Source organism: Beta vulgaris, chromosome 5 (assembly GCF_026745355.1).
Source record: "Beta vulgaris subsp. vulgaris cultivar EL10 chromosome 5, EL10.2, whole genome shotgun sequence".
Taxonomy (NCBI): domain Eukaryota; kingdom Viridiplantae; phylum Streptophyta; class Magnoliopsida; order Caryophyllales; family Amaranthaceae; genus Beta; species Beta vulgaris.
Genome location: NC_079206.1, coordinates 59,270,479 through 59,288,685, shown reverse-complemented (window position 1 = coordinate 59,288,685; position 18,207 = coordinate 59,270,479). Strand labels below are relative to the sequence as shown.

At 35.5% G+C, this 18,207-nt stretch overlaps 2 protein-coding genes and 1 long non-coding RNA gene across 4 annotated transcripts; 1 reads left to right on the top strand and 2 right to left on the bottom strand.

Annotated features, from left to right (window-relative positions):
• Positions 1-3,242: 3,242 nt before the first annotated feature.
• On the top strand, positions 3,243-8,650 carry LOC109135026 (uncharacterized). Its single transcript, XR_007274121.2, has 4 exons — positions 3,243-3,495; positions 3,922-3,996; positions 4,134-4,236; positions 8,138-8,650. It is a non-coding gene; the product is annotated as an uncharacterized LOC109135026 (long non-coding RNA).
• Positions 4,178-8,141, bottom strand: LOC109135025 (protein NUCLEAR FUSION DEFECTIVE 4-like). The gene is made up of 2 exons (XM_019249686.3): positions 7,288-8,141; positions 4,178-6,002 (listed from the first exon to the last, which is right to left on the bottom strand). The coding sequence occupies exons 1-2, from the start codon at positions 7,756-7,758 to the stop codon at positions 4,854-4,856; spliced, it is 1,620 nt and encodes a 539-aa protein (XP_019105231.2). The 5' UTR covers positions 7,759-8,141; the 3' UTR covers positions 4,178-4,853.
• Positions 8,651-8,897: 247 nt separating the features above from the next.
• Positions 8,898-16,443, bottom strand: LOC104894139 (hypothetical protein). 2 transcript variants are annotated; one of them, XM_010680316.3, is made up of 2 exons: positions 15,937-16,443; positions 8,898-10,069 (listed from the first exon to the last, which is right to left on the bottom strand). In XM_010680316.3, exons 1-2 carry the CDS (start codon positions 16,405-16,407, stop codon positions 8,969-8,971), a joined length of 1,572 nt encoding a protein of 523 aa, XP_010678618.2. In that variant the 5' UTR covers positions 16,408-16,443; the 3' UTR covers positions 8,898-8,968. The 2 variants fall into 2 exon arrangements, with proteins under 2 accessions (XP_010678618.2, XP_010678619.2); XM_010680317.4 differs by lacking the exon at positions 15,937-16,443 and adding an exon at positions 10,993-11,726.
• Positions 16,444-18,207: the final 1,764 nt, after the last annotated feature.

Below are 18,207 nucleotides of genomic sequence, written 5' to 3'. Positions count from 1 at the left end.
GGATTGTTTTTGTCAGGACGTCCATAGTTGGGACTGATTAAATCAATTTTTCCCAATATCTTTAATTACAAACAAGTAAAAATTATATGAAGTTGATAATTGAAAATTTTGATGTTGAGACAAATCTAACAGATCTCACATGAATATGTTTCTCCTTAGATATAATACATAAATAATAGTCAAAATAAAGTATTTGAATAGTGTCAAAGTAAAAAATGAATAGATTAATAAGAGATGGAAGTAAGCATGTTCTATTCAACTTATTTTCAGTCCTTATTAGAAAAAATAAGTTAGGATAAGTTTAAATAAGGACTAATAAAGTCTAATATGTTCAGTCCGGCAAAAATAAGGTATAATATTCTTACAAAAATAAGTTTAAATAAGTTCAGATTAGTAAAAATAAGCTAAATAGATCGGATATTCAGATTACTGTACAAGATATAAACAAAAAAGCTTTTTCAGCCGTTTATGATTGAATTAACTTATCAATCTGGTTGCCTGTCTAAAATATAACTTATCAATTTTTTTTAGGGGATATAACTTATCAATTTGGTTATTAGATATGATTATACTTTTTAACTTATCTTGGAAGTTAAATTAATACACTAATGGGAAAAATGGTAGTAACAACATTCATGTTACAACTTTGCAGCAGACTTCATTTTAAAATGGTTATTTTGTGTAACCTATATAAATATATTAAATGGTGACTTCCTATCAAAAGAACGGTGTTGTGTAGTACTTTTCCCAAATTTATTAACAATGTGTAGCTACTAGGATTCGAACACATCACCTTTGAAATGAAATGTGAAAGTTTAATCACTAATCCACTACAACTTCAATGCTTAAAATTTTAAATGAATCATAATAAAGTCTTATAAATATATGTAACTATAAAGATATAAACAAACTTTTTGATCTCTAACACTTTTATTAAGTAATAAACTAGTTTTTTTTGCCCAGGTGATGTCTCGGGTCAGTTACAATAAAACAAATATGTTATTATTTTAAAATTTCATGATTTATTTTGCTATTTTTTGTATTTTTGTCCATTAACAAATTGAAAAATTCACGTCACTACATGGTAAATAAAAACAATTTTGAAAGGTTTGAGTTTGAAAACAATACCTTAAAAGAAATTGTGGTAAGAGAACATGACATCAATATTCTCTAGTCAGTTACGTAATAAAAGTATTAGAGAATATATACTCGTTTAAGTCTTTTTAGTTAATTATACTTATTACATTCATCATATTTTATTTGAAACATTAAAGTCATAGTGCATTGATGGTTAAGCTCTTACTTTTCATTTTAAAGGTCATATGTCCGATACCTTGCACTTTCACATTTTTTTAAAAGTGAGAAGTATACATAGACATAAAACATTTGCATTAGAAACTTGAGGAGAGTGCCACGTGGCACATAGGCTTTCTTTCGCACGCCTTTTAATATATTTTTATAGATTTCAGGCTGCCAAATTCATGCTCAAATTCGAAGAAAGATTGGATCCAGTTTGAAGTCAGTATCAAAAGCTCAAAAAATGTACTGAATTCAGGTCGGACCCCACGCAAATCATGCCATTATTTTTAGGATTTTTTAACTAGAATAATACAAACTTTGAGCGGTTCGCTCGTAATAATACAACCTTTAGATTATTTTTTAATAATACAAACTTCATACCAAAATTCCTACAACAAGACAAGTTTACCTGTGACCTATAAAGCAGGTAAAAAAAAAACTTTTAAAGCTTTTTCTATTTCTCTTTCCTCCCCCACCCTTGCCCACCCGAAAAGACCCCTGACCAATCCACCACCTCCCCCACCAGTCCACCTCCAGCCCGACCCCACCCCTGAAACAACCCCTCGTCTGAGACTCATTCGATTGCAGCGTCAAAATCGGCAGAAGTGGTGGAGGTTTTGCCGAGGGTTTCTTCAGAGACGATGGGTGGTGGCGGCGCTTCTTGTGGCACCCCATTTTTCGCCGGTGATGTGTAAGGCGGTACAAAGCTGGAAAGAGAAAGTGAGGAGAATGATGGGGCGAAGGTTTTCGGGGGCGAGGGAGGCTTGGTTTGGTTGCTTTTCAGGTTGGGGTGGCTGTGTTTGGTGGTTTTCGGAGGTGGGGGGAGATGTGGTATTATCGGTGGTTGGGGTGGGGAAACGTGGTGCTTTCGAGGATAGAGGCGAGGAGACGTGGTGTTTTCAGGGGTGGGGGAGGGCAAGCGCGTGTTTCCCGTGGTTGGGGAGGGTGGGGCGGCCAGCAATGTGTGGGTGAGGGTGGCCAATGCGGGTAGGGTGGGGGTGGCCAGTACGGGTAGGGTGGGGGTGGCCAGTACGAGTGTGGTGGGGGTACGGTGGGCAGTATTGTGTGGTGGGGGTTTGCAGTACAGGTGGGGTGGGGAGGGCAGACGTGGTTGGGGTGGTCGGTGGGGATGGGGTGGTCAGTACGAGTGGGTAGGGGTGGCTGGAAGGGGAAGGGGAGGGGGAGGGTGGAGGAGGGGAAGTGAGGAAGAGAGAGAAAAAGATGAAAGAATTTTTTTTTTAACAAAATTTTGAAAACAACCAACGAGGTGGTGACACGTGTCTCTTTAGACCTGTTTATTAGGTTACCTCCGGTTTTGTCTTGCTGTAGGAATTTTGGTGTGAAGTTTGTATTATTAAAAAATAATCTAAAGATTGCATTATTATTAGCGAACCGCTCAAAGTTTGTATTATTCTAGTTAAAAAATCCTTATTTTTAAGCTAAAATCAAGTTAGGTCAAGCAAAACAATCAAACTTACAAGTTACAATATGACCCGAATCAAATCTACTCATAATCGAACATCAATGTATTTTTTTTTTCCTCGTCTCCTCCAAATTACAATATGCTTCCTCTTACTTCTTCATATATAATATAAAGAGGCTTGTTTCTAATCCTTATGAGAAAAACTAAATTATAAGAACATAAGTTTAGATAAACAAAAATAAAATTTAACATACTCACAAATAAGTATTTAGTTAAACAAAAAGTTCATTTAGTATTTAAAAATTCTGATAAACAAAAATAAGGTGAGAGGAGCTGATCCAATAATCCATATGATCATATCCTCGCCTAAAAAAAGGATGAGGAGCTAGCTCATGTGGTAGAGCACTCCCCTCTGATCTCTGAGGTCAGGAGTATTTCCCTAGCCTTGGTAGGGGATTAGCCCTTGGGCTGACTTAATCTCCCCATAAAAAAAAAAAAAAAATCCTCGCCTAAAAATAATCTCCAAAAATTTTAGCCCAAGTGCTCCCAACTATCACTGAAGTATGACTCCTGCGCTCCATGTGTTGCAATTGCAATTCAGGAAAAAACCCTAATTTCGAACCCCAATTTCACCATCTTCATACCTCTCATTCTTTCTCCTCTACCTCCACTTTTTTCTAATCTCTCCGTTTCGAACTTCCTCATTGTTCATCAATGTCGCTGGATCTGGCAATCATTTTCTCGTTCTTTATCGCATTAGCCTCAATATCAAGGTACTGACATTTCTATAATTTCTTCTCAACTACACTAGTTGATCCTATATAATAATCTGGGAGTGTAATATAGTGATTCCGTATATATTCACTGAATTTTGTGTCGAAGATTTGATTCTTCAAATTATGATGATTGTAATATCTGTTGGAAGATTAGTAGATTATAGCAGGAAGCAGGACATCATGGCTTATAGTATATTGAGAATTGATTTTTTTTAATGATCAATTTCATATATTTTTTGGAAATTTTTGGTTTTTTTAAGCTGTAAATTATGTTTCTGCAGAATTAAATGGACTAACGTTTGTAAATAACTGCATGATTTTTAGTACAATAAGGAGGTTAATTTGGTAGAATTGATTGGACTAATTTTTATGCTTTGTCCATTTCTTATTCTGATATTAATTGATGTTGTTGCTTTCTGTTAGGATCTGAATTCATTGAGTTACAGATATGGTGGTGTAATGGAGTAATCGATGTTGTCGATGGCTCGAGATTCTCTAGTATGTATATGTGTGTTTTGACCTTGCGAGTATTTGAATATTGTATAGTGATTCTTTTTGGATGTCTAAAGGAGTTTTATTTGGATACATTTATCTCTTACGTGAATTCTTCTGCTAAAAGTTCACTTCTCGTGCAGATTTCAGCTAGGAACTCAAAATGTCTGATCTGTACCATAAGCTTTATGGAAGGACCATATTGTGGTCTTGTGGAGGAAGCGCCTAATACTTTGAGGATTCGAGGTAAATGGTGTTAAGCATATGAAGTTAGCTTTCTATGACTGTGCTAAACTGGAATTCTCTCAGTCCCCTACACCACTCGAAAGGGTTGCTTTTGTTTTGCCAGGGATGAATTAGTGGAGAATCATGTTTTTGAGTTTGTGGCATCATGCTCTACGGTTTCAAGCAATATAAGTGGATACCAATTTTTAGTTTGTTGTTTTTGGTGTCATTCCTTCTTTTGCAAGTTTTTGTAAAGTTGACATCATCTTGGATATGCCATCCATAATTATCCCATCTGCTCCTACCTGCAAAAGCTTCACATTTACACATTTTTGCTGCCTGAGGAACAAAACGATTGTCGCATGAAACTGTTATTATCAAGGGAGCACCCTGTATTAGGTAGGTTGAATCATCAATGGAGGACAATAAACTTTTCTTTACAAGAGACCAAGGCCTCTATCAGTAGAAATCACGAGCTTAAACTTGTTAGTCCTCCCTTTACCGTGCCTCTATGTTTGACATCTCATAGAAGAACTTTGACTCAATAACACAGGGTACAAACTACAAACAAGAACCTTACTGAAACTCCTTTCTTGAGGGGGAAAATTAGGATACTGGTTTATCCAACCTCTTCTTTCTCAAAGAGTACGTAATCTTCTTAAGACAACGGACTTGTAAAATTCCCTTGTTCGGAAGAACAACGTCAGGGAAACAAGGAATCCTAAAAAGCTTACAGATGCCAAGATAAAGAAGGATACCATGAAACAATGCACCCCATAGCAAGAATTGTCTTCTGCTGCTTCTTTGTCATAAATACGGCCAATCACCCAAACTGAGAGTATGTAAGTTCCGATAGGACTTGCTACACCAATAGTATTGAAAATGGTACCCATATGACGAACGCCAAATATCTCTGCAGTGATAGTGGGCATCAGACTCCACTGAGCACCATAACAAATCCCCACCAAGATAGTACCCATATACAAATTTCCAGAGAAGCCCAAAGAAATAATGAGATGTCCTGCTGTCATGGTCGCTAGAGTGATAGCAATCATCAACGGTCTTGCCCAGCCTTTTTGGCGCAATAATATATCAGATATGTACCCTGCTCCAAAACGGCCAAGGAAATTCCATATAGACCACAACGAAACCAATGTGTTGAGCTTCACCGTACTATAGCCAAGAGATTGTCCTATCTGGCTCATATTGTTTACAGTAGCAAGTCCTGAACCCATTCCACATGACATGGAAACGAACAGCAACCAAAAGTTCAAGCTCTGTGTGGCCTCTAAAATATCCATGCTTTCTTTAGCTGGTTGAATCTCATCTGAAGTACTAGGTAATTCATTATATTCCTCATTTATTTCACCCTCAAACTTCGCAGGCTCATTTGCATGAACACTATTGGCTAATGATTCCTCTCCCACAAGCATGTGGTAAGACTTTTCCTTGCTAGTAACTTCTATAGCAATTTTAAGAGGCAAAGAAAGCAAGATAAAAATTACTGCACATGTAACAATGTGTGCCCACCGTGGGAATTCAACAATGTTCTCCAATATGATAATAATCATAAGAAAGGCAGCCAGAACCAGGACAAATATGGAGAACTGATTCAGGTGCTTTTTGTCATCAGATGTGTTTGCTGGGCAGATTCTTACCAAACACATCACTGAGAAAGTGACTGTACTTGGCAACAGAGCCAGTATCAAAATGAATGTGCTCTGATTGCCCTTGAAAAATGCTTGATAAACTTGGATTATGATTGCTCCAGTAAGTCCAAGAGATCCCTGAACATTTGAAAACAAAATTCCATTTAAATTACATTTATTAAACATTGGGCAATAAACACAGTCACAAATATGCAGAAATAATAAATATAAGGCAAGTAGGTGTTAATTCTATTAGGTTGATGTGCTGGGAGCTGGGAGGGAGGGAGGGAGCTAAAGTCACTCGAGGTTAATCCATGTAATAGTTATATGAATTATTATTAAGAAGTCCAACAATTGAAGTTTTTAGAGTTTTCATGAGTTCCATACATATTAACTTCCATGACCTGTGAGGACTTGGAATATAATAGTATGCTTATTATATTATATATTTAACTTGTTGAATGCATGGAATTAGGTTGGTTTGGGCTCTCTTCCTCTCTGGGGTAGGGGATTGGAGCTGTGGCCTTTAGGGAGCTAGAGTAACGTGAAATTGACTAGTTAAGTGCTATTACAATGATACACTAATAGACAGTCGAAGGTTAGCAAGAGAAAGATCATTATGAGGCCTTAGGCCATTGCATCACCACTATGTATGTAAGGCATCATAATTTCCTTAAGATGCTACTTAAGAGATGGGAAGACTTTGCCTTTTCCCCTCTGTCTTGAGATTTCTGAAAGGAATCTGGACATGATATCTTCCTTTGATAATCATCAATGATTTGAGGGACTTTGTAGTATCAGGATACTTCAGCCTTACTTTCATCAAGATTCCCGTCAACTGTGGAAGCGATTCTTCATATGAATTATAGTTGTGAAGTTAGGTTTGACCTTGGGTGATTATTAGTATTTAACTGTGGTATAACTGGTCAAGTAACATATACATATATATGATGTGTATGTTTAAGCTGGATAATTGGTGATGCTAGTAGGCCATTTGGGTGCAAGAAGACCTCCCTCTAATTCTTCTTTGCTGTTCACATTGCGTCTTGGAAAGAGGTTTTTTAGGGATGATCTAGGTAGCCTTTGCCACAATTCTGGATATGTTCTCATGTATGATCTCTCTATTCTGTGTGGCTGTTGATGAGTTAATTCTTGCTGTCTAGATCTTTCTATGGGTTCCAAACAAAATCTTGTGATTACAAACTTGTTGCCATCTATGGTTTAGATGACTTATATGAACCTGAGCGACCTTGGTTTGTTTGCTACCCAAGAATACTTCCTGTATATGCCCTTTGAGATGGTCTTTGCTGGGGTGACTTTGGATCATGCTTTTAATCAATGGTATATAGACAATTATTTGGAGTATGACAAAATAAAACAAATAGAACATTCTGTAGAGTATGACAAATTAGAATGTTATTACCTTCAAGATCCCCACTATAGTACCGCTATAATCTGGAAAATTCAGCACACCTGTGACAACATTGGCTGTACTGAAGAATGTTTGAGCATGGGCAGCTAGGAACATGAAGAGACACATGAGGGGAACTGGTGGCCTAGGGATGATCCCAACAACAGCAAGCCACATGAAGAAGTAACCCAAGAAGCACTGGATGGCCCCTGTCGCAAGAACTACCCAAGGGCCATGAAAGCAGCGCCAGCGACGTGACCCTGAGGAGGCAGCAGTGGCAGCATACAAGAGGCCAGAGAGAATACCGGCATTAGCACCAATGTCTTTGAAGACAGACACTGTGTCGAGGGTAGACTGATCGTAGGATTGAGAGGATTTGAGAACAGGGGAGTACACACCGAAGGCGTAGGAACCGCCCATGGTTGCTTGTATCCATATACTTGCCACTGTTGCCACCCATCTGTTGCCAACGATGTTGTCCATTGCAGTTGTTTACGTTGATAGATTTCAAATGTGTTTTTCCTTCTCTTTCTCTGGAACTATAAATGGTAAGGGACCGTTGATCACTTTGTGTCCATTAGTTGGTCCTGGTAGTTGTTCTCACGTTTGGGGGCATTATTGCTAAAATACAAGGACTTGATCGTATTAGCGAAAATTTCCCATTTGATATGCTACTAAATGTGACCCTTATGAGTCTGCAAGTTGTACTACTAATTAAATATGGCTCATGTGAAGCATCCGCAATCGTAATTAACTACATTTTCTGTTCCTAGATATAAATTAAACTAAGCTTCAATATTTTAATTTCTTTTGGATGTATAAATATTAATAAACTTAATAATTAAATTTCTTTTGGATGTAGAGTCCAGAGTTGGAGACCCAAACCTCCTGGATTGAAAGTGACCTTCAACCAAACCGAAGGCTCGGCATCAATATTTCAAATCACTAGGCGAAGAAGAAGAATGCCATGTATCATGTATGAGTTATGACTTACTACGAATAAATGAGATTGGTTATAAATGTATCTATACCATTTACATAAAAATATTACCTCCGGTTTTTATTAGTTTATTCGTATTCCTTTTTGGGATGTCTTTTATTAATTTATCCATTTCTTTTGTTTCTATTTTTGGAATGGGACCACTAACTTTCTATCCTACATACGTTCAACTTTAATATAAAATACTGTAATAGTTTCTCTTTCTTTCTATGTCTCACAACATTGTTTCTCCTAAAATTGTGCAAAAGAAATGAGTAAACTAATAAAGACCGGAGAGAGTATTTACTACCTTTGAATTTGATATTTCTTGTGTCTAAAATAGTTGGGTTAAATTTGAAATCATAATGTTAGTTAGCAGTGATCGGATTTAGAATAGTCCATTATTTGCTATGTGTATGTTGACATGATAAGAACATTACATGCTCCGGACGCCAATTTGAGGGTATAGGATACCAAGTACCAACACAATGTGGGCGAAGGAAAACACGATCCAAGAACACAATAATCTAATAATAGCATACTGTTTTTTTTTTCCTCAAATAAATGTTTACCTTTATAGAAATCAATTTTACATAATTAATATGATAATTTTAAGCAAACATGAAAACTTACTACAAAAACCTTCAACAATAAAAAAAAACACTATCATACAAATAATGCGTATTGAATTTGTGAGTCCTTAACAAACTTCCCCTACCTTTTTAGAGAATAACACAATCTTCTTAGCACAACACACCTATAAAACACTCTTGTTCTGAAGAACAATATAAGGGCAACAAGAAAGCCCATAAAACTAACAAAAGCCAAGATAAAAAAGGACAGCATAAAGCAATGAACCCCAAAACAAGAATTATGACCTTCCCCTGCTTCTTTATCATATATATGCCCAATTACCCAAACAGATAAAACATAAGTTCCCAACGGATTTGCTATTGCAATTGCATTATAGATAGTTCCCATATGCAAAACACCGAAAATTTCTGAAGTTATAGTAGGCATTAAACTCCATTGTGCTCCATAACATATCCCTACCAAGATTGTTCCTATGTACAAATTTCCAACAAACCCGGTACCAATTATCACATGTCCTACTGTCATAGCTGCTAGTGCGATTGCCATCACAAACGGCCTTGACAATCCTTTTTGACGTAGTAAGAAATCCGATATGTAACCTGCTCCAAAACGACCAAAGAAATTCCATATCGACCATAATGAAACCAACGTGTTGACCTTACTCGTGTTATACCCGAGTGATTGGCCTAACTGGCTCATATTGTTAATGGTTGCGAGCCCTGATCCCATCCCACATAACATAGTAACAAAGAGTAGCCAGAAGTTTAAGCTTTTCGCAGCTTCCATGAGATTCATACTTTCCTGAGATGGCTCATCGTCTAAATCACCATATTCATCGTAGAGTAATAATGGTTCGGATTTTTCGATTGGATGAGGTTTTTCTTTGTTTTTAGCTTCTGAAGCGATTTTTAGAGGTAACGAGAGGAAGAGTAGGAGAGTTAGAAATGTGAGGAGGCGTGCCCATTCAGGGAAGACAATAATGTCTTCTAGAATGAGGATGATCATAAGATATGCAGCAAGAAGTATTGAAACTATGGACATAGCATTAAGGTGGTTTTTGTCCTCTGATGTTTTATCAGGGCATAGTGTCACCAAATACATTAATGATAATGATACTATACTTGGTAATAATGCAAGCATAAGTATGTATGTGCTTGGATTTCCCTTGAAAAAGGCTTTATATACTTGGATTAAGATTGCTCCACTTAGTCCTAGAAAACCCTGGTCATGAATCAGAAAAACAAAGAGTTGTCAGTGTCATATTTTAACAATTATCAATATATATTAGGACATCAATTAAACATGTTGCTCAAACAAATATACTAGAGAATCCTAATTACTAGATTATTCAAGTGGTTGATCCTAATTCTTTTGTGGTCCATGAAGAATGTTCATTTCTCAAGCTCCTACCTTTTGAAAATTATCCAACATTCATTACGATAAGTGAGAATATTCATCGATTTTTCAAATACACTAAAATTTACTTCCTCCATTCCCTATTAATTACGACACTTCCCTCATTTAGAAGTTTGAGATTTTTCTTTATATCTAATCTGATCATTATATGAGGTCCACTTTTTTTTAACCTCTCTTTCTTCTCGAAAGATATGCCTCCTCCCAAGCTGCAATTTAATTCATGTGTTTTCAAAAATTATGGGATTTGAACCAAACTAGTCCTAAAATTGAACGAAGGTACTCTTTTTTGGATGTCTCAAAATAGTTGTCAAGTTTTTAATAATAAACAATAAAAGCATAAAATCTTTGACTAAGCTCAATTTCTATTGGTCAAAAAGTGATACAAAAGATGGAACACAATACAATTAATGGTGTTTCCTTATGTATTTTGTTCTCTAAATATGACAACTAATATGGGACGCAGGAAATATTACTGTTCTTCATTATACTAACTATATTTCTCTCATAATTCATAAAAAGTACATATTAATAAAATACATACTAAGACGAATCTAACAAGATCGTACATGACTATATTTTTATTTACGTATATCACAAACGATGCTCAATGTGCAATTTGTGAATAATGTAAAATGTCAAAGTGTAACAATTAAAAACAAACGGAGGTAGTATTCACTCTTTGAAGTTGGGGCCATCCTTATCAGTATCACCCCAAGTAAAAAACATACCTTCATAAGCCCTACCACAGTCCCACTATAGTCAGGGAAATTCTGGACGCAAGTTACAACATTCCAAGTATTGAAGTACGTTTGAGAATGAGCAGCAAGGAACATAAAAACACACATAAGAGGCACAGGCAGTGGAGGTATGAGTCCAACCACAGCTAGCCAAATGAAGAAGTAACCCAAGAATCCCTCGACAGCCCCCACCACATGAACCACCCACGGCACACCATATCGGTTGTGCCCTGAGGAGACGGCGGTGTAGAGGAGGCCGGATAAAACACCGGCGTTAGAGCCAATATCTTTGAACACCGAGACAGTGTCAAGGGTGGATTGATCATAGGATTGTGAGGATTTTAGTATAGGTGAATATATGCTGAAAGTGTAGGAAGCACCAATTATTGCTTGTATCCATATACTAGCAGCTGTTGCTATCCATCTATTTTTGCTCTTACTAATATGACTTTCCATTATATTGCACTTGAAATTGTTTCTTAGAATACAAGTTTATGTATGTTTATGTAGTAGGAAAAATGGAATTAACAGAGTTTTATACTACTATATAAGTATATGGTTTGTATGAAATATGGATGTCGTATAACTTATGATGAGTCGTGATTTTCTTGTGGTTTTGACAGTTGTTGATGGCCTAGTAGTGCCTACATGGAGCATTATTGTCGTTGTTTAGAGGAGTAAGAGAATTTTTCTTCTTTTTGGTCATATTTACGAGAGGACAAACAGGTCATAGAGAAGATCAGGGGAGTGGGGACTAAACAGTCTCACGTTATCTTCTCTTGTAGATTATCTTAGTTCACGATATGAAAAATTAGATTGGGCAATACGACAATATAGCTAAGGCTTATTCTCTTCGGCATAAAACAATTGAAATGAACTAAACTGAACTAAAATGAATAGTAATATGTAAGAGTAAAAGTATTGTCCAGATCTGAATTGAACTGAACTGAAAATGAGTTAGGGAGAACAGGCCCTAAGAGTGTGTTCTTGGTTGGGAGGAAATCAAATTTTCTCTTCCCTTCTATCTCAGCTTTTTAGTTTTATATTTATATTTATTTATTTATCACTTGAGTTTTTTCTTACCATCATCCGACATATTTGAATAGTACATATATAGATGGTACGTATTTTATAATTTTGGAGAAATGGGAGAATTTTTTGAGTGTTTCTTAGAGGGTGAAGGCTTGATTTGGAAATTTATTGTTACAAAAAGTACTATTAATATATGCATTGTTTGGATAGATCGTATATTAATTTGTAATTTATTGGAAAATCATTTTTCAATGGAATTATAATTCAACATTTAGTAAAATAGGTTATCCATACAGCTAAATTAGAAAATGTTGGAGGGTATGGTTGTGATCTTTAATCCTCCTTGTTAATGAGGTTAATTAGTACGATGAATTCATTCGATTAATACTTGCTTAATTATGAAAAAGAAATGGTTAAAGATGAATAAACGTAACTGTCATGTAATTCAATGAGAAAAATCCTTTTGTTGAAATACTATGTGTATTCTTGTGTCTTGTGAGCTCCACATTAGACTAGAGAAAAGTATATACACCTCTTAAGAGTTTTAGAGTTGTTTAGTAAAATTACTTCTCCCAAAAGTAACTTTGAGATGGAAACTTTGTTGCACTTAGTTAATAATGACTCAATTCTTCTCTTTTAATTTTGGAAAAATTTTAAGTAATATTTTTATAAGGAACTTTTGTCAAAAAACTAATTTTTATATAAAAAAAAGAGTTTTTTTTGTCAAAGACAACCTTTTAAATACAACTTTTTGTGAAAGACAATCTTTTAAAATTTTTTGGGCAACTTCAAACCTTAATGATTTTTTTTTTGTCAAAAGCAACCTTGACTAGAAATCCGGCATTGACTCACCGGAATCCGGCATTGACTCACCGGACATACCTTTTTCATCCCAAATTCCCCCCATTTCCCTACTTTTACCCCCTTTTAATCATCTCACCACCACTCACCTCACAACCCTCCATTTTTAGTTTTTTCTTCCTCAATAGATCGCCGACTATTAGCCCATAAATCCACCGGAATTTTGGTCGGGTGCAACGACGATGACAAAGAGGGATGGTGCTTTTCAGCACTCACTTCGAGGACAGAGAGATTGCAGCCTTTGAGAGTGCGTGAGTGCCAACGAGAGAGAAGATATGAGTTGCGGGAAAGAGGGAGGTCAGGCGAGGCTTGCGGAAGGGGGGCAGATAGGTGCGTCAGTGGCTGGGGAATGACGTTAGCAGTGGGGCATGGTGCTGCAGGTGGTTCGGATTACTTTGCAAGGTGGCAGGCGGTGGCGGTGTTGTGGGCAGTAGCCCAATACAGAGGAGAGAGAGAGGGGATCCTTGAGGCTTGTTTGGGCTATGTTTTTTCGGTGGATTCAAGGGATGATTCCGGCGATCTATTAAGGAAGGAAGAACTGAAAATGGAGAGTTGTGAGGTGAGTGGTGGTGAGATGACTAAAGGGGGGTAAAAGGAGGGAAATGGGGGGAATTTGGGATGAATAAGGTATATCCGGTGAGTCAATGCCGGATTTCTGGTCAAGGTTGTTTTTGAAAAAAAAAAAATCATTAAGGTCTGAAGTTGCCCAAAAAATTTTAAAAGATTGTCTTTTGCAAAAAGTTGTGTTTAAAAGGTTGTCTCGGACCAAAAACTCTAAAAAAAACTACTTTTTATAACAAATTTCCTTTCAACATCGGTCTAGTTTGTTTTCGACATTGAGAAAAACTGTCACAACTTTTGATTTTGTTAGCTTAAAAGTTGTAGAAGATAATCCAAGTGTGAGATAGTATTGAGAATTGAGATCCTATATACATGTATACATGTAAGTCTTAAACTCCAAGTAGATTAGAGGAGAAAATTAATAGCTTGTCTTGTTAATATTAGCCTAGATACACCTATATTTGGGAAATGCATAATGTGTAGAACTTGAACTTGTTTAGCTATAGTCCTTACTCCTTAATCCAGAGATACGACAAATTCAGTGGGTCACTTGTCATAATACTGCCAAATGAATGGGTACTTGAGTCAGGGTTTTTGTGGGTCATATCCATCAAGAAAGGAGCACGTAAGAGCATTGTCAATGGTTGGACTCTTTTTGGGGGTCATCAATTATTCAATTACTTTCTCTCTCCTTCCTATCACATATGCCCAACTTACATAAAAGACCATATTTTTTTAATCTCAATGGTTAGACTTATTTTTAGGATCATCAATTATCTATTTTATTTTCTCTCTCCTTATATCTCATCCCAATACCCAATGACATCATGCCACATGTTCTCTCCTCCCCAAATTGTCAGCTTTTGTGTTTTTGCAAAACCTTCATAAACAGTCTATGAGGAAGAACCGTTTATGGTTCTCTTTCCTCTCTTTTCTTCTCTTTCTTCTTTTTTTATTAGTATTTTCAAATTCTCTCTCCTCATAAACCTCTTGGGGTTCAACCATTGGCAATGCTCTAATGTGTGATATGTATCACATATATTATATATATATAGATATAATTAACAAAAGGTATCAACTGGTGAAACTCATAACTGATGTTTACAATAGATTTGCTTAGCTTTAAATTTGAGCTACATAATTGATACAAAGTAAGATAATTCCATCATGGTGATGCCGTGATGGTGATACTACGTACCTTTCAACTATGTGGATGCATGTGAATTGTGATTGGCTACTATCGACACTGGTCGAGTTTCGTATTTGGGCTAAGTAGAGGTCGATTTTTTAGATACTATCTTCATTTCTCAATTCATGTAACATTTTTTTTGGTACAAGAACCAAGGAGAAGGAGAGAAAGTGTTCCCTTGTACTCTATTACACATGTAATGATTTGTGTAATGGATGAGCTAGGATAAATTATTTAATGCTTAAAAACTTATCAAATAGGAAAATGCTGCACGTATTAAGAGAAAAATGTTGCATGTATTGAGAAACGAAGGTAATATAACAGATACGTGGAAATATAACTTCATATAAGAACATTAGCATAGTGGTGAAGCTAAGTTATTTAACTTTTAGACTGGAGTTCGAAATTTTGCCTATCATCAAGTAGCTGTTTTTAATGGTAGAGCTTAGTTTGTTCACCACTCTCATTAGAAACTTTTTCCTTGAACTCCTCAAAACATCGTTTTACTAGGATAGCCAATGTCTATTATAATTTCAGGGGATAAAGTAGATTCAACGTTTTAAGTAGTGGTAACAATGTTTTAAAAAACTTTTAAGTAGAACACATTTCATTTTTGTTTTTTTACTTATGTAAACCACAAGTTTTACCAAACACTAATAAGGGCTTTACAAGCTATTTTTGACTAGCTAACAGCCTAACAAGTATCCCCAAGAACTATGTAACAATGTTTACTAGTTTAGTTGCTAGTTTTGAAATAACTTTTTATTAGAACATATTTAGTATCCGTTCATTAACTTATGCAACCTCGAGTGTTACTAAAAACTAATACGAAGTGTTTTAAACGCTATCTTTGAAACTTTGACTAGTTAACAACCAACCACCAAGAACTAACAACGTTTGCTAGCTTAAAGTTGATCAACATGCTACCTAAATTCGTAAGATGAAATCTCCTTTACATCATTGTTATATACTTCCTCCGTTTCAAAATAAGTGCAACATTTGCATAGTGTTTACTATTCACAGTTTAAACTTTAATTAGCTTTGGTGATTTACATTTTAGGAAAAATATAGTCATGTGGGATCTTGTTAGATTCGTCTGAATGTGAATTTTTTTAATATCAACTTTTTATAATTTTTACTTATTGATAATTAAAGATATTAACGGTTAAAATAATGCATTGGCAAACGTGAAAACAAGAAGTGTTGCACTTGTTTAGAAACAGAGGAAGTATATTCCAATAAAACTGTATTTCACGTAAATACATTTTTACAAATAAAAAAGACGAACGTACCTTCATAAGCCCAACCACGGTACCACTATAATCAGGGAAATTTTGAACACACGTAACAACATTCCAAGTATTAAAGTAAGTTTGAGAATGAGCAGCAAGGAACATAAAAACACACATGAGTGGCACAGGTGGGCGTGGTATGAGTCCAACCACAGCTAACCATATGAAGAAGTAACCCAAGAAGCCCTCCACCGCCCCCACCACGTGAACCACCCACGGCACGCCATATCGGTTGCGCTCGGAAGAGACGACGGTGTAAAGTAGGCCAGATATGACGCCGGCATTGGCACCAATATCTTTGAACACTGAGACAGTATCAAGTGTGAACTGATCATAGGATTGTGAGGTTTTAAGGGTAGGAGAATAAATGCTGAAAGTGTAGGAACCACCTATAATTGCTTGTATCCATATACTAGCAGCTGTTGCTACCCATCTACTATTGCTCTTACTACTAATCATGGAGTTTTCCATGGCATTTAATTAACTTTATTGCTTCTTTTACAAATTACTTTTATGTTTATGAAGATATATATGTTACATATATATATATATATATATATACGTGACTATATGTCTATATTATGAATGTCGTGTAAGTCGTGATTTCTTTGAGGTACTATGTTCTTTTGATAGCGTAAGTGGAGTATTATAAGTGTTGGGTGGAGTAAAAGAATTTACCTTTTGTTTAGTCGTTTTCTGCTAAGAGGTGTAACTGAAATTCAATTTATTTTTGGCCTTAAATGGTGGAAACATCCAATGTTTTAGGTTGGGGAAGCGTTTTCCCTATATGTGGTTTTTGGGCGAGTTTTTCACCCCATTATTGATGAAGGTTTTGTTTGGTTCTTTGGTTTAAAGAAACCTAGTTATTAGGTCCGGGTAAGAAAAATTTTCATTTATTAATATTGTACCTTGATATAACAACACTAAATACAACAACTTGGTCTAGTGGTTAAAACTTTAGTACATGAACTTGAGGTCATGTGATCAAAACCTATACTATGCAATTTCTAATTTTTTTTTTTATTGTACATGGATTACATGAACTGAAACTCCCTAGGGAGAGCGCCACGTGGCACCGTTCCTCGTTTACGCACGTCTTTTAATATATTAGTATAGATATTTCATTTTTTAAGGAAAAATACAATAGTAAATAAATTAATACGGTGCTGAAATTTCAATCTAATAATAAGTTGAGATTGATAATCTTTTGAAGCAAATTAGTAAGGATTTTGAACTTAGTTCGATATTTAAAGGAAAAAGTCATGTTTGAGAATTCAACAAGAGTACAAGGTCATTTTTGGGAATTTGAAAATCATAGGATTACCATTGGAAAACCGAAAAACTACAAGGTTACTAATGAGAATTTTCCAAAATTTATATGCAACATGAGCACACATACAAGATAGCATGATCTATATAGATGTATTATACTTCCTCCGTAACAAAATGGATGTTACACTTTGACTTTCACGCTTGTCGATGCAATATTTTGATTATTAATAACTTTAATTGTGCATTAGCAAAAATTATAAGAAGTTAATATTATGGAACTATACATTGAGACGAACCCAACAATATATCATATAGTAACGGTTGATTTTATCTAAAACTAAAATGTACATAGTCAAATGTAGTAGGTGTATAATGCAATTTTCGAAGTGTAACATCTATTTTGTTACCAATTCCATCAACGATGACATGACCTTAGTGCAAACCCTTGATATAGTTTAATCTAAAATCTGATACGTCAAAAAATTGAGAATTGTATAAGTGGAAATAAGTCATAAGACTAGTAGTAGTTTCTACTTATTTAGCTCATATGGTGTTACAAATGACATAAGGGGTTACAACAATTATTAAAAGAACAAAAATTAATAAAAGAGACGGCCTAATTTTAATATAAAAATAGACCTGATCACTAAATGGATTAAACTAGTCACCGAAAGAAATTCACCTAGTTACTATCGGGATAATTTTTCTTTTTAATATTGGGTCTACCATTGCCTAATTTTAAATTTAAAGTAGGCGGTCTCTTAGAAGACAAACTCTTAAAAGAAACGGCCTAATTTTAATATAAAAATAGACCTAGTTACTAAATGAATTAAATTAGTCACCGAAAGAAATTAATCTAATCATTATTGAGCTAATTCTCTTTTTAATATTAAGCTTATTATTGTCTAATTTTAATTTAAAAATAGGCGGTATCTTTCAGGTATTGGCCGTATGGTAATATTGGAGACTTAAGTAACATCTGGAAATAAGTCACGTCTC

Excerpts from the sequence above, each read along its gene's own strand:
- LOC109135025 (XM_019249686.3), bottom strand. The coding sequence starts at position 7,758 with ATGGACAACATCGTTGGCAACAGATGGGTGGCAACAGTGGCAAGTATA. Across the intron at positions 6,003-7,287 it reads CTATAGTGGGGATCTTGAAG|GGATCTCTTGGACTTACTGG; the intron begins GTAATAACATTC and ends TCAAATGTTCAG.
- LOC104894139 (XM_010680316.3), bottom strand. The coding sequence starts at position 16,407 with ATGGAAAACTCCATGATTAGTAGTAAGAGCAATAGTAGATGGGTAGCA. Across the intron at positions 10,070-15,936 it reads CCGTGGTTGGGCTTATGAAG|GGTTTTCTAGGACTAAGTGG; the intron begins GTACGTTCGTCT and ends ATTCATGACCAG.